This window comes from Doryrhamphus excisus, chromosome 20 (genome assembly GCF_030265055.1).
Source record: "Doryrhamphus excisus isolate RoL2022-K1 chromosome 20, RoL_Dexc_1.0, whole genome shotgun sequence".
In the NCBI taxonomy this organism is placed as follows: domain Eukaryota; kingdom Metazoa; phylum Chordata; class Actinopteri; order Syngnathiformes; family Syngnathidae; genus Doryrhamphus; species Doryrhamphus excisus.
Window position 1 is genome coordinate 7182725 of NC_080485.1, and position 16239 is coordinate 7198963.

General features: G+C 40.1%; 2 protein-coding genes across 2 annotated transcripts in view; one reads left to right on the forward strand and one right to left on the reverse strand.

Moving 5' to 3' along the window:
• The window catches only part of heatr5b (HEAT repeat containing 5B), a 155203-nt gene that overhangs the window by 108636 nt on the left and 30328 nt on the right, over positions 1 to 16239 (forward strand). The gene's annotated exons all lie outside the window — the stretch shown is intronic.
• On the reverse strand, positions 1484 to 16019 carry eif2ak2 (eukaryotic translation initiation factor 2-alpha kinase 2). The gene is made up of 19 exons (XM_058058327.1): positions 15588 to 16019; positions 15371 to 15485; positions 15161 to 15297; positions 14971 to 15085; positions 13001 to 13074; positions 12768 to 12911; positions 12537 to 12669; positions 9728 to 9783; positions 9564 to 9648; positions 9371 to 9402; positions 8308 to 8344; positions 8171 to 8211; positions 7976 to 8095; positions 7740 to 7865; positions 7454 to 7652; positions 7245 to 7382; positions 4999 to 5100; positions 3575 to 3637; positions 1484 to 3478 (listed from the first exon to the last, which is right to left on the reverse strand). The coding sequence occupies exons 1-19, from the start codon at positions 15698 to 15700 to the stop codon at positions 3350 to 3352; spliced, it is 1959 nt and encodes a 652-aa protein (XP_057914310.1). The 5' UTR covers positions 15701 to 16019; the 3' UTR covers positions 1484 to 3349.

Genomic DNA, 16239 nt, shown 5'->3' on the forward strand with positions numbered 1-16239 from the left:
TACCCGGAGAAAACCCACGCATGCACGGGGAGAACATGCAAACTCCACACAGAGATAAGGTGGGGTGGAATTGAACTCGAGTCTCCTAGCTGTGCGGTCTGCATGCTAACTACTCGTTCGGCGTGCAGCCAAATTACAATCAGTCCCCTTTAAAATATTTATACATGGACAGCCACATTGTATCCCAATATTTTTAATGTACTGTCCTTCAATCTATCATCGTTTTTCAAAACTACATACTGAAACTAGCATACTGATGCAAATTGTAATAAATTGCATGTCTAAATTAAGCATAATCACCAGACTTGATCGCTGCAACAGGCTTTTATTGCAGGTTTGAATGATCTCACATTGGGTACAATAATCCCCAATAAAAACACAGGCTACTGTTTGTAGATGTAACCAAAGCCAAGCTGAAACTCAGCTCTGAACCCTGATGTCACTTCCTGTCCGTCCACCACTCAAACCCCCTAGGGAACACATTAGTACCCTACTTCCTGGAAAGTCAGTGTCTGTAAAGAATTGATGCAATAAACAAGGTATTACTTCATCCAAAAACACTGGATGAAAACACCACCACCACCATCCGGCGGCTAGCATATGTTACCAAAAGTGGTTTAAAAGAACAGACTGAACAAATAAATGTCTATATTTGGCACAACTCGACGCTAAACTTGTTAAAAATTTCATTCGACCCCATTGGCGTTCATGGCGGTCACTCATCACTGTCACATGACAGGTACACGTCCATTGCGTGCATGCGGAAGCTCTCTCTCCTTAAGAGAAGCACGGGACAAATTGATGTGGTTTTTGACAACGGTTGGAAATATTTTTATCCCCTTTACCTGCATTTATTAACCTACTCTTTACTTAATTTCTTTCTTCATTACTCCGTTATTTTATTTGATCTGCTTATTAAACCATTTGCATTGCACCTATCTTGTCAAGTAACTAAAATTATTATAAAGCAGGGGTCTCAAACTCAATTTACCTGGGGGCCACTGGAGCTAGGGTCTGGGCAAGGCTGGGCCGCATCAGGTTTTACAAAAACAAAAAAAACACACATTTATTAAAAACAGAAAAATGAATAAAGTTTGCTTTGGTTCCGATTTTCTACAAGAAAAGCTCTGATAAAACATTCCACTGTTCTCAAATATCTTAATTTTTATTTTTCTACACAAAATAAGATCAAGAATAAAGAAAATCAATCAGTAATAAATAAATAAAACGGCAAATAATTAAAAATTAAGAAACCACATATAGTTGGTGGGTAGACAAATTATTTTTTTCAGATTAAAATGAACAAAGCATTATTAGAGCCCTGTAGACATGACAAAACACGACTATAGTCACATTTATACTTTTTTTATTTACAACATATTGCGTAACTGCAGGGTCTTGAGACACATGCTAACTCGCAAACTAGAGAGCTAGCAACCTAAACGGTAGCCTTCAAGTTATTTCCTTTCAATTTAAATAGCCAAAAACTTACCGCTTCCACACGGATAGGGAGGATAACTATTAACAGTTATTTAACCTTTAACATGAACATTAATCAAACGTAATAATTTTTTCTGGGTACATGATACCATACAGCATCCATATCAAACTTGCGCGGGCCGCACTAACATTAAACTTTCATATCAAGGCGGGGGCCTCAAACTAGTGGCCTGCGGGCCACATTTGGCCCGTGGGCCGCGTGTTTTAGACCCCTGTTATAAAGGTTCCAGTTTAATATAAGCACACTGCAAAGGAATGAGCATAACGCATGCCTTGGATACCCAAAGCTGTCTTTGACAGTATGGGACGATATACTGTATAGTCAATGATAGCTAACACGTGGCTAGCAGCATCGGCGCAGAAAGTGGGCGGGATACTGTACTGTATACATAGGATGAAGTCCTCCCCAAGTATATTGTAGAACTGATGGAGCTCATATTTAACTCTTACTTTCAGCCAGGTGACTGCACTTAACTCTTGTTAGCCTGTTAGATGATGCAAATGATCCACTACGGGATAATTAGACGTCACACACAGACTGCTGGCCTTTCATGTTCAATGTGAAACACTCGTCACTCTCGCCAATGACAGACCCACAGCTCCCCCTACAGGTCTAGTTTAAAAAGACAACAAAAGTCACTCAGCAATAGAAGTTTTTATGGAACAATGAATGACCAGTTACATCTAAAAACATACCAATTATAATTTTTATAACATAAAGAATGAACGAGAAGGGGTATTTGCTTTGCATAACCTCGACAATCATACCTTGAATTACAATTGTGTCACGATCGGGCAGAGAACAGAACCAAACGCAGGTTAAAAATATTTATTTTAGCAATAATTGCAGCAGCAGGATAAAGCAACTCAGGAAGCAAACAGACAAACGATAATAATCCCACGCGGGGAGAAGCGCACACCTGAACTAAATACAGACAGAAATCAGGGACATTTGTTGGTGACTATGGCAATGAAGGCAGACAAGGCAAAACAGGAAGTCAAATACAAGAGAGTTAACATACAGAAAGTGTCACATGGGAACCCACACAGGGCGTGACAAATTGACCACAATGACAAAGTTTACACCAAGACATAAAGATTAAAATCGCTATCTATCGCTAATCTCTTTCTACACATGATCGTGTCTGTGAAAAATGTTACACAGCTCATATTGCAATCATAAAAAGTCATTAAAAAAATAATGTTCCATAACCAACTGTTTCTATAACATATGAAACAATCAAGATCAAAAGAGGAAAAATAAACACCTTCCTGTATTGGCTCAGTTGCTGTTGATAGTAATTCATGTCTGTATTTCATTCATTCATTCATTTTTATCGCTTATCCTCACAAGGGTCGCGGGGGTATGCTGGAGCCTATCCCAGCTGTCTTCGGGCGAGAGGCGGGGTGCACCCTGGACTGGTGGCCAGCCAATCACAGGGCACATATAGACAAACAACCATTCACACTCACATTCATACCTATGGACAATTTGGAGTCACCAATTAACCTAGCATGTTTTTGGAATGTGGGAGGAAACCGGAGTACCCGGACATGCAAACTCCACACAGACAGAGATGGCTGAGGGTGGAATTGAACTCGGGTCTCCTAGCTGTGAGGCCGGTCCGCTAACCACTCGCATTCATGTTCAACACTAATTAAAAAAATATAGTATATTAAGGCAGTGGCTTAAAATGTGGTAAGGTGCAGCAGCTTTAGAAAAAAATGTTAAGCTAGTCTTGGTTATTCTAAAAGGGAGGAAATAGCGAAGTGAGAAAAAACCCACCCAAGCATGAAGGCGACAGCAAAGGCGAGGGTGTGCGGCCTTATCGTGGGAAATGCGTGTTACTCAGACAGTATTTCTGTCGGTAGGATTACGTTTAACTACAAGATCAATCTCCTCAAGCTTGGTCTTGAGTTCACTTGCTTCCGGACGGTCTTCTGGCTCGACGCAAAGCATCGACTTAATTAGTTGGGCCTGCAAAAAAAAGCATAAAAATCATGTTAATGAATTCAGTTGTTGTTTTAAAAGTTTTTTTTAGTCATTAGAGATAATGATGTCGACATACTGTACCTCTGCGAGAAAATGATGCGAAAAATCTGGAGGAAGTATCTGATTTCTGACATCATCCCAGAGCTGGTATAAAGGAAATGGCAGGGGGGGATAAGAATATGTCAAATGAAGCTTTCATTCATAAAGGGGACCTATTATGCTCATTTTTCGTCCCTTTGTATTGAGTTGTGGACGCCTGTAGAGCAGCTACACACAATAACCAGCATAGAAACCTATTCTAGCTGTATATCTTGGATTTCATGCTTCCCACGAAAATAGTCTGTTTTAATTTATTCCACCCACGGCCCGCCTCCAGGCACGCCCACTCCATTGTGGTTGCTTCTCAAGAGGACTTCTGGACAGCTACTTCACCCAAAAATCTGTATAAGAATTGATAATAAACGGTGATTTATATTTTTAAAATCTTCTTTTAACATACATCTTTTAACATACAGCCGATCCGAAAGTACTCCGGATCCGAAGACTGGACAGTCTGAGGTTACTAGAAGACATCTCTGAATGGTAAGTAGATTTAGCATTTGGTTTTTATGGGACTAACAGCGTTTAAAAAACTGAGGTAGACTCACTGATTGTGGTGGGAAATGGCTATTAGCAACCCGGCCCCCTGTATGCACACTTTATACTGCTACACATATAAGCGCTTTTGTTCCATGACTTACATAAAGTAAATACTGTTAGGACACTGATAAATTGGTACTTACTGCTTGCTGTTACTCTTTCACACCATCAAGTAACATTGAAAAGGTGTCAGGCTTCAGCAACAGTTTGTTGGCTAGTCCAGCTCACAGTTAATCACAGATTAAATTTTAATTTTTTTTGCTGAAAATTCGAAACATATTAGCTTTCCTTTCCACCCAAAGAACCACTTACTGGGAGCCATTGCCAACACTGTAAACAGAGGAGCAAAGCGAGCGTATCTCGCCTACAGCGCACGCCCAAATAAGGAAGGCTATCTGTGTGACATCACTAAACAGCCAGTGTTACAACGCCCTCTGAAACAGAGCGTTTTGAGCCACCCCAAACTTCTTTCAGGGCTCACTTCCAAATGCTCAAACATCATTATATGAAACTTTGGCATCGTTTAACACGAGCATAGAACATTCTAACTACATTTATAGGTCAGAAAAGTGGAAAAAGCATAATAGGTCCCCTATCAAAACATTGGATGTTGAAATCCCCAGGATAATTAATAAAACTAGGAATCTGAAAGTTGAATGGATGAACAGTTACAACATGAAGTCTGACATAGCAAAACAAGTTAATCAATTAATCAATTAATGCCCTTCACTTCCAATAAAACTGCTGCAATGGCAACATTCACATGTCTCTTTGGGGGTTATCATTGTTAATAAACTTCTAGTTTAACCTGAACTAACTTTAATATGAGCGCATTGTGAGCCTTTTAGGATGACATCAACACTCACCTTTTGTTTTTCAGTGACGGTAAACACATTCCAGAGGAGCTCAAAATAAATTAGACCCAGAGCAAATATGTCCACTTTTCGGTTGTAGGTGTTCTTGGTTTTCTGCCATGAATGAAGAAGGCATTAGTCAGACCTGTAAGGGTCAATTCTACATTTCATTTCTATGTAACTTAAATAGAAAGTGGTTTGATGGCGCTATCTGCAGGAGAATAAAAGAGCGCTGCCGTGCGGGAACAAGTCACCCAGAAGTCTTATCAGACTGTTAGCTACGGCATTGCTACAGTGAATGACAATACACATCATGCTATCGAAGTGGCAATGCGTGAGGCGGGATTGGAACGGCACATCGCATGCTATAAACCTTGCAATCCTACTTGCACTCAGTGCTCCAGCATCACTCACTGGCAATGTGTGGCGCACTCCAAAACGGTTCTACAGTGTACAATGGTCCATTCTACACTGGTCACTAAGCGTTAGTAATGTAACGTAATGTAATGATCAGCGATACACGCCAGAACAAGAGGCTTTTATTGCAGCTTTGAATTATCTCACAATAGTCATAATAATTCCTAATAAAAATCCCTGATAAAAACGCGGGCAACTTTTATGGACATTAACCCACGCAATGCTGACAACTCAAATCCGAACCCTCAACACCACTTCCTTTTGAATTTATAACAACACACACAAACACGAGTCTTGTAAGTCTTGAAGTCTTCAATGGCTTCATTCATTCATTCATTTTCTACCGCTTTTTTCCTCACGAGGGTCGCGGGGGTGCTGGAGCCTATCCCAGGTGTCTTCGGGCGAGAGGCGGGGTACACCCTGGACTGGTGGCCAGCCAATCACAGGGCACATATAGACAAACAACCATTCACACTCACATTCATACCTATGGACAATTTGGAGTCGCCAATTAACCTAGCATGTTTTTGGAATGTGGGAGGAAACCGGAGTACCCGGAGAAAACCCACGCATGCACGGGGAGAACATGCAAACTCCACACAGAGATGGCCGAGGGTGGAATTGAACCCTGGCCTCCTAGCAGTGAGGTCTGCGCACTAACCACTAGACCACCGTGCACACTAGGTATCAGTAATGTTACATTGATGAGACATGACATTAGATTACATTACCTTCACACTGCATGACATGATTGAGTGACAAAAAATTCTTCTCCCATTCCGTGCGGAAGTGGTAAGTTTTGGCTTCTTACTTCCGTCCTTTTTCCCCACACTGGCTTACATTTACACACAGAGATGGCTGAGGGTGGAATTGAACCCTGGTCTCCTAGCTGTGAGGTCTGCGCGCTAACCACTAGACCGCTGTGCCGCCCGTTCTTGAATAGCTTATTTAGTCTTATTATATCTATTACTATATTTGGTATTACGAATGTAACAGTGAATATAGGGGTGTTACTTCATGTCTAGAAGGCTTTAACAATGTAAACACTTTCTGTGCTCGAACTATGAATATATTGTATTTCTAAATAAGAAATCCTAGAGAAATTCACTTGTCACGGTTGAGTCTGGAACCAATTAAACACCGTAAACGAAGGATTACTGTAGTGTATATCGAACACAGGAAGTGAACGCAAAATTCATTCATTCATTCATTCATTTTCTACCGCTTTTCCTCATGAGGGTCGCGGGGGGTGCTGGAGCCTATCCCAGCTGTCTTCGGGCGAGAGGCGGGGTACACCCTGGACTGGTCGCCAGCCAATCACAGGGCACATATAGACAAACAACCATTCACACTCACATTCATACCTATGGACAATTTGGAGTCGCTAATTAACCTAGCATGTTTTTGGAATGTGGGAGGAAACCGGAGTACCCGGAGAAAACCCACGCATGCACGGGGAGAACATGCAAACTCCACACAGAGATGCCCGAGGGTGGAATTGAACCCTGGTCTCCTAGCTGTGAGGTCTGCGCGCTAACCACTAGACCCTATGAATATATTATATTTCTAAATAAGAAATCCTAGAGAAATTCACTTGTCACGGTTGAGTCTGGAAGCAATTAAACACCGTAAACGAAGGATTACTGTAGTGTATATCGAACACAGGAAGTGAACGCAAAATTTATTAAATATATATTGCCTAATTGTGTAACTGTAAACATGAGAAATACTCCCATGTAATCTTTTCACTGTTTTGGACCAATGCTATAGCATAAATAATGGAGACATATGGAAAAGCAAAAATACTATATTATACAGAAAATACTAAAGATATAACTCACCTGCTCTGGGGCCATGTAACTTTTAGTTCCCTTGAATCCACTTCTCTCGATCAGGCTTTCAGGTTCATAGTCAACAGTAACAAGGCCAAGATCCCCGATCTTAACGACTCCATCCAGCCCAAACAGGATGTTGGCAGGCTAACCATTGAGAAAAAAAACAAATAAGAACCTCCCATCTGTCAGTGATGATAACCCGTACATTAACTCACCTTCAGGTCTCTGTGGATTAACTTTTTGCCGTGAATGCACTCAACCGCACAAATTATTTGCTGCACAATCTCAAGACTTCCTTGCCTTCTCTGTGAAGGTTCGATATCCGTGGCATTCATGTCGTCTATCCACAGCCTCAGTGTTTTGGTGTTGCACAACTCCATCTGAATATACAAGAACCCTCTCGATTGATTTTTTCTGTACCATTGAAAAGAAAAAGGGATACTGATGTTTTTAATATGTTCTGCGGAGAACAGATCAAACGAAGGCTTGAATGGAACTCACCGGCGAAAGGAACTGCGAGCTTTATTGTCACATTGGTAATCAGTCTCTTCCAACCAGCAAGTGTAGTATCTCACAATGTTGTTGTGATGAAGCTCTGATAAAGCTGATACCTCGCGTATAGAGTTTCTGACCAGAATGACCTTTGATTAATTTAACATGCACTGTATTTTATTTTGGTAACATTTCAAGGAGGACCGCAATAGTTTTAGCAAAATGAAACACACGACTTGACTTACTCTTCCCAAGGGACAACCTTCACAGCGTAGTCCTTTCCTTCAAGCTTGTGTTTTGCCCTGAAAACCTCACCAAAGCCTCCCCGGCTAATGTATTCCATAAAGTCAAAGTCCTCTTTGAACCTGTTGCATAGAATAGAATATGTCACTGATGCTAAATTAATTTGATCTAATTCAAAAGCATTTGAATTCACATACCTCGAGACATACGGGCCTTTGATATCCGCACGCTTTGCTTCCTTAAACAATACAATTATGGATTGAAGTTGACACACTGAAGCAAATAGTCACCCAACAACAGCAAATGGTTTCAAATGAGACTTCTATTTATTTACCTCTGGGCTACATGCATCGTGGAACTTTGCTGCAATTCTAAAAAGAAAACAAAGGAAACAACAGTAACCAAATGTGACATTCACCCAAATATAAGAAAACACTTTTTCTTGGTCAATTCAAACTGGTGGATTGAAATAAAAATGGTTTGATGTTCCTTATCTGATCGACAGTTGTTTGATGGCCATTATCTTAAAAAGATACAGTAAACCTCGGATATATCGGACTCGGATATATTGGAAATTCGCTCACAACGGACAGATAAAAAAGAACCAATTTTTCTGTAATGCATTTCCAATAAAAATTCATTGCATATATCGGATTTTTTATAACGGATTTCGCCTATTTCGGACAAAATCTCCAGTCCCGTTCCAATTTCCCTCGCATATATCGGATGACCGCATCGTGTCTTTCTCCTGGCTCCAACTTTAGGACAAATATAAAAGTGAGTGACGTCAATAATACTAGCACAGCAGTGAATGAGATCTTAACCTCACTATTGGAAATAACGTAGGCCTGACGGGCGTAACAGGGCCTAGCTTAATTAACAATTTGTTATGCTCAGAGTCCAATAAAGTTCAATTCTCATTACCTTACGTCTCTTTTCATTGCCCACTCCAGGTACATTGGAAACATAGTCAAGGAAGTGCCTTTTTATAACGGATATAAATCCGATATATGCGTAAAACTGACATTTTCCGGTATACGCATATAACGGATTTCGCTTATATCGGACAAAACCAGTGGGAACAATTGAATCCGATATATCCGAGGTTTACTGTAATTAAGATATGCCGAATAAAGGCATATCTTAATTATCTTAAAATTGGCACCATAACTCCTCCTGTGTTGTTTCCGGGACACAGGACCATAGACCATCTTTTTTTGACTTTTTTCAGCAGTACAGTGGAACCACCCGTTTGGCCGTACGATAACCAAGACGTATGAAAAGCGAGACATTTTAGCAGTAATTCAAACAAAAATCGGGTGGATATACGAAAACTGAGATTCCATATATGTAAATATGAAAGTTTTATTCACAGTTGAGCTCAGAGGTTGACTTACTTAATTTTAGGTTTGCAGTCTGGACTTTTACCCTTGAGGGAGAAAAGTTATCAACATTAAAATCAGGTAAATCAAATGAAACACGACATATCAAACTGTGATTTTACATTACTCTTTGAAGGATCACAGCATTTCCCTTACATAATTAATAATGATGAATAACAAATAACATTTATTGTTGGTACGAACGAACCTGAACTTTGGGAGAAGACTCAGCCAAGTGACGTGAGAAACCTGGAGGTGAGCTTATGCTGCGAAATTGAATTAAATCACTTGACCTGTTTTGAAAATGAAAAAAAGCAAAATTTTTCCTTATTTGATGTTACAATTTCAGGTTCTTCTCAGTCAGTCACTTACTGCACGTTTGGAGAGGCGGCCAGGATTTTTGATGCACTATTGGCAGGTGATCTGACCTGTCGGACACAAAAGAAACTGTAGCACAGCAAAGTTGGGTCTAACTGGAATCAAATGTAGGTTGTGTCTAATTAACAGTAATGAGAGAATCTGACATTGATTACTGGTCTGGCTTCAATACTCATATATATATATATATATATATATATATATATATATATATATATATATATATATATATATATATAACTAACTTAAGAGCTGGTATCCAACCATTTCCATGATTTTCTTGATAATCACTCGTGTTCTTACATCATTTTATTTGTCCAAACAAATGTGGCAAACATGGGAGGCGACATCGCCGCTACTCCATTCATTTTCAATGGAACCTGCGCAATGGGGGGGGGGGGGGGGGATTGTGTGTACATGTCATGTGTTGTTTTCCAATTGAAAGCAGCACTTGCCTTGTCATGGAGTACTAAAGAGCGTGAGTACTAAAGAGAGAGTGAGTGACATGCGGGTCGATACTGAACTATCGATTCCTGACATGATGATAACACAGCTTATTGCTGTATCATGGATTCTATAAAAATGTTGATATTTTGATACTCTGGTCTTTGAGGTGCCTGGAGTCACTGTGCTTAATTAGAAAATTCGAACTTTTAAAATCTACACAATACATGAGCTGTATGGTATCAGCTGGGAAGGGAATCATTGTAATCGCACATGTCGACACACGGCAGTTTTTGAAGGGAGGGGCTGTGAAGAGGAGGAGATGGCGGCCATGACAGTGAATCAGCACAAAGGACTGAAAAGGATGAATCGCTCATGTCGAACAGAAGCTTCTTACGGCCAAACGATTCGAGATATCGACACCACGAGATGACCGTGAGCGGCCTGAGAGTCGGGGCTTCGCATAGATCTGCTTGTTTTGCATATCGGTTGAGAAACGACCGTAAGAGGACGAGTTGAAAACATAGAAAATTGAACAGTTGGAGAAAAAAAAAGACGGCGTCTTTAACATTGGTTGTTCAGGCTGCATTTGTAAACTAGAAAATTCCTGCAGAAATTTTGATGGGCTTGCCACCTGTGCTGTGAACCTCGGGCCCGGTGCGCCAACGGCTACCGTGCTAGCACCTAGCAAGACAGCCTCAAGTACCGAAAAGGTCGATGCCGTCCCATAGTGTCCCCACATCATGCCATGTGTCTATTTGCCTTTAGAAATGAGTAAATTAGCTAAAATGCTAACAGTCATCATGCTAGCACCTAGCAAGAAAGCCTCAAGTTTAGAAAGTGCCAAGGTTGTCGTATAAACTCCCTACATCATGCCATGTGTGTATTTGCCTTTAGACATGAGTAAATTAGCTAAAATGCTAACATGCTAACAGTCGTCATGCTAGCACCTCGCAAGAGGGCCTCAAGTTTAGAAAGAACCAAAGTTGTCCTATAACATCCCTACATCATGCCATGTGTGTATTTGCCTTTACACATGAGTAAATTAGCTTAAATGCTAACATGCTAACGCCTACCATGCTAGCACCTACCAAGAGAGCCTCAAGTTTAAAAAGTGCCATGGTTGACCTATAACCTCTCTGCATCATGCCATGTGTGTATTTGCCTTTACACATGAGTAAATTAGCTTAAATGCTAACATGCTAACGCCTACCATGCTAGCACCTAGCAAGAGGGCCTCAAGTTTTGAAAGTGCCAAGGTTGTCGCATAACCTCCCTACATCATGCCATGTGTGTATTTGCCTTTAGACATGAGTAAATTAGCTAAAATGCTAACATGCTAACAGTCGCCATGCTAGCACCTAGCAAGAGGGCCTCAAGTTTAGAAAGAACCAAAGTTGTCCTATAACATCCCTACATCATGCCATGTGTGTATTTGCCTTTACACATGAGTAAATTAGCTTAAATGCTAACATGCTAACGCCTACCATGCTAGCACCTAGCAAGAGGGCCTCAAGTTTAGAAAGAACCAAAGTTGTCCTATAACATCCCTACATCATGCCATGTGTGTATTTGCCTTTACACATGAGTAAATTAGCTTAAATGCTAACATGCTAACGCCTACCATGCTAGCACCTAGCAAGAGGGCCTCAAGTTTAGAAAGTGCCAAGGTTGTCGCATAACTCCCTACATCATGCCATGTGTGTATTTGCCTTTAGACATGAGTAAATTAGCTAAAATGCTAACATGCTAACAGTCGTCATGCTAGCACCTACCAAGAGGGCCTCAAGTTTAGAAAGAAACAAAGTTGTCCTATAACATCCCTACATCATGCCATGTGTGTATTTGCCTTTACACATGAGTAAATTAGCTTAAATGCTAACATGCTAACGCCTACCATGCTAGCACCTAGCAAGAGAGCCTCAAGTTTAAAAAGTGCCAAGGTTGACCTATAACCTCTCTGCATCATGGCATGTGTGTATTTGCCTTGAGACATGAGTAAATTAGCTTAAATGCTAACATGCTAACGCCTACCATGCTAGCACCTAGCAAGAGAGCCTCAAGTTTAAAAAGTGCCAAGGTTGACCTATAACCTCTCTGCATCATGACATGTGTGCATTTGCCTTTACACATGAGTAAATTAGCTTAAATGCTAACTCACAAACGCTCGTCACCTCCCATGTGTATACGGGTTTCGTACGGGTTAGCCAATTTTACCAATCACGGTCATTTGTGGCGACCATTAGTTGTACCAGGCATTAAAATGAACACAACACTTAAGAAACAAGGGTACTATAATACTAATACTTTTTTTTTCCCATGACTGTAATTTAAAAAGCCAACAGTCAATAAGTCATACCTCAATGTCCAAAGATGACTTTTCATTGAGGCTAGATAAGGCTGACTGGGCAGCATTTTGCTTGGCTTCCTTGATACTCTTCCCCTCGCACACGGCGTAGTCTTCACCATCGATCACTAGCTTGTAGAAAAATCTGTGTTGACAAGAATGGAACAGTTGAAGCCATTATTATAGAAACTAGAATTTTATATTGCATATTATTGAATAGCCAGACTTGAGGCTGAGAAATACTTTGGATTATGAGACGGGCCACTTCTCCCCACTTCGATGAAATTATGACTGCGATGTTTTTTCTGACAGTAAGAGTTCATAAGTCCGACATAATTGGGCTCAGCAAAGCCATCGTCTTCAGACTTCAGGTTTGGTCCCTTGTCACTGCAATACCAAATAAATATTTATCAATAAAATAATAAACAATGTACACTGGCGATACAGTTTAATCAATACAGCTAGTGTGTGCTTACCAGATCTCTGATGGAGTTTTCCTCATTTCTTCCATTTGTTGATTGAAAGTGAAAGATGCGTTCTTGTCTTCAGTCTTCAGCAACATTAAAATAATATTAATGGCTTCATTTGAACAGTGCCTACTTACAAGCAATTAAAACTGATTAAGGTGCAATTTTTGTTCCCAGCTTAATTTACTTAAATTGCATCAGACTGCCTCGCATCACCCTCCATCACAATTATGTTGACACCTATATTGCATTTAAAAGAAAACTGGACCACATTTCACATGAATATGAAAAAGTTTAACTGTACAAACAATGAATGAACACAAGTTAATGTTTAACTTAAATCAAAAATGCACTGGTTTCTCTGAAAAAATATGATAATGGTTTTATTTCATTTGAACATGCATCAGATTACAATTGAGTGCATCCCATAATCAGTTCACAGTTCCACATGTCCAAAAGGAGTAGGAAGAAGCAAAGCTTATTAAATCCTACCCCTCCATCTGGTACTTTACATTGTACCAGATGGTACAATTTGTGCTCTACACTGTTACTTTTGATCACTTCCTGCTTTCCATAATACAGTTTAAGGTTTTTTGTTTTTTTTTTAATAATGCACCTCGTACCGAAGTGATATGACCATACAATGACATAATGGGTACCATAATATTATTAATATTAATATTATCAATAATATTATTAAGTAATAACAATGAGGGGGCGGCACGGCGGCCGAGTGGTTAGCGCGCAGAGCTCACAGCTAGGAGAACAGGGTTCAATTCCATTCCTCGGCCATCTCTGTGTGGAGTTTGCAAGTTCTCCCCGTGCATGCGTGGGTTTTCTCCGGGTACTCCGGTTTCCTCCCACATTCCAAAAACATGCTAGGTTAATTGGCGACTCCAAATTGTCCATAGCTATGAATGTGAGTGTGAATGGTTGTTTGTCTATATGTGCCCTGTGATTGGCTGGCGACCAGTCCAGGGTGTACCCCGCCTCACGCCCGAAGACAGCTGGGATAGGCTCCAGCACCCCCCGCGACCCTTGTGAGTTTGATATGGAGGCTGTATGGTGTCATGTACCCAGAAATAATTATTACGTTTCATTAATGTTCATGTTAAAGGTTAAATAACTGTTAATAGTTATCCTCCCTATCCGTGTGGAAGTGGTAAGTTTTTGGCTATTTATTATTATTATTTGTCATTTTATTATTATTATTATTATATTTATTTATTACTGATTGATTGATTTTCTTTATTCTTGATTTGTTTATTTATTTTTCATCTTATTTTGTGTAGAAAAATAAAAAGTAAGATAATTGAGAGTGGAATGTTTTATCAGAGCTTTTATTGTAGAAAATTGGAACCAAAGCGAAGTTTTTTAATTTTTTTGTTTTTAATAAATGTGTTGTTTTTTTTGGAAAACCTGATGCGGCCCAGTCTCACCCAGACCCTAGCTCCAGTGGCCCCCAAGTAAATCGAGTTTGAGACCCCTGGTTTAAGCACAGGTGAAGTGACACCCCCATCCCCTACCTTAGCCTGTTTGGTTTGTGATGACGGCTGACTAGCATAGGTCCTGTCTGTAGTGGGCGCCCACAACTTGATGAGCACTGAAAATTATTATTTATTATTAATTATTCAGGAAATAATTGGGGCAGAGTTTATAAGTTAATATGAAATACTTTATTAGCACAAGAAAAGTTTTTGTTCCACAGGCTTCTTAGGACTTCCCGTGGTCTTGTTTTTGGCCTGAAAATATAACCTCCTTTCTGTCATCCTCCTGCTCTCTCTGTGGTATGCCTGGGCTTGTCTGCCTGGGGTTGCAGGTATTCTGAAGCCTATCCCAGCTGTCTTCAGGCGAGAGGTGGGGTACGTCTTGTACTGGTTGCCAGCCAATCACAGGGCACATATAGATATGGATCGATCGGCCCACCACTACCACATGGCCCATAGCTTGAAGCACCACTACAGTTGTGCATATCTTACCTGTGAACCATCTACTATGTCGTGATAAGCAAGCTTTGCAGCTTCTTCCTTAGCTTCCTTCTTTGTTGTCCCAGTCCCAACTGGATACTCAATCTTTCCAACCATGAATCTACATCTGTTACACACAAAACAGTTTGCATTAGTCAGCGAGCATTCGTCAATATAGCTGAGGTGCATTTTTGGAACTTACTGAAAAGTCTTGTTTGTTGATTCAATATCTTTGACATAGCATGACATCTTAATTTTTTGAGCATAGGAATAAAGCCAGGATACATAATCATTTTGAGATTTGATCAGTCCAACAGATGCATTGGATGCATTCTGACTCTGTAAACATACATGACACAAACATGACCACATGCAGTGATGTGATAATGATCATTACAATAACAATAACAACCTCTTTCAATAAGCCTTTTAAAGCATGTTTGGCTGCCTGCTGTTTGGCGTCTTTCTTGTTGTTTCCCACTCCCTCAGGGTAGGCTTTGCCATTCACGACAACTCTTATGGTAAATCTGGGAGGACAAATATTATTTAATATGTCGTGCCATTTTACACAACATGGAATTATTTTGCTGACAAACATTCCGTAGCCGACCAGATTCATTTCAACTCACGTTTTAATGTGATCCGGGCCATCGGTTCCAACGTCTTCATACCTGAATTCCGAGAAATCCTTTTTCTGAATATACTGGTTTAATTTAGCGACGTAATTTTCCGCAGCCATCATCAATCATAAATTGGTCCCTTAAAACAACGCAACTTCCATGAATTACATGTATAGAACATAGGTTCTACGGACAGAACAAATCGGTGCTTATCGCCCATTCAAATGAGCGACGTCAGCTAGCTTAGCTCATAATAGGTTTCGGTTTCATTTTGTACAAATGAAAACTTTTCACTTCCCTTTTATCCCTCCCAAGGCGATCCGAAAATCCACAAAATTCCTTTCAGTCGCTATCCAAGAAAGACTGTATCGTGAATAAAGTGCAAAATGTTTCAAAACATCATCCATATATTCTGTTTAGAATACAGTAACTGGAATAGTTGTAGTAAAATATAAAATACAATTGACAAATACGCTCCCAGGAAGTAAACGGTACAGCAGAGACTCTTGGGAAATGTAGTTCTTCTTCGCAGTAGCCTACGTAGTAAATTACAGCGAATCTGCGTATAACGCACAGGTATACAAATGGACATACAAATATACTCAACTATTAAACGTATTTAATACAATAGAAACAAACATTGTAATATGATATTGCAGCA

Excerpts from the sequence above, each read along its gene's own strand:
- eif2ak2 (XM_058058327.1), bottom strand. The coding sequence starts at position 15,700 with ATGATGGCTGCGGAAAATTACGTCGCTAAATTAAACCAGTATATTCAG. Across the intron at positions 12,670-12,767 it reads GGCCCGTCTCATAATCCAAA|ATTTTTCTACAAGCTAGTGA; the intron begins GTATTTCTCAGC and ends TTGTCAACACAG. Across the intron at positions 9,649-9,727 it reads GCCGCCTCTCCAAACGTGCA|GTCAAGTGATTTAATTCAAT; the intron begins GTAAGTGACTGA and ends TTTTCAAAACAG.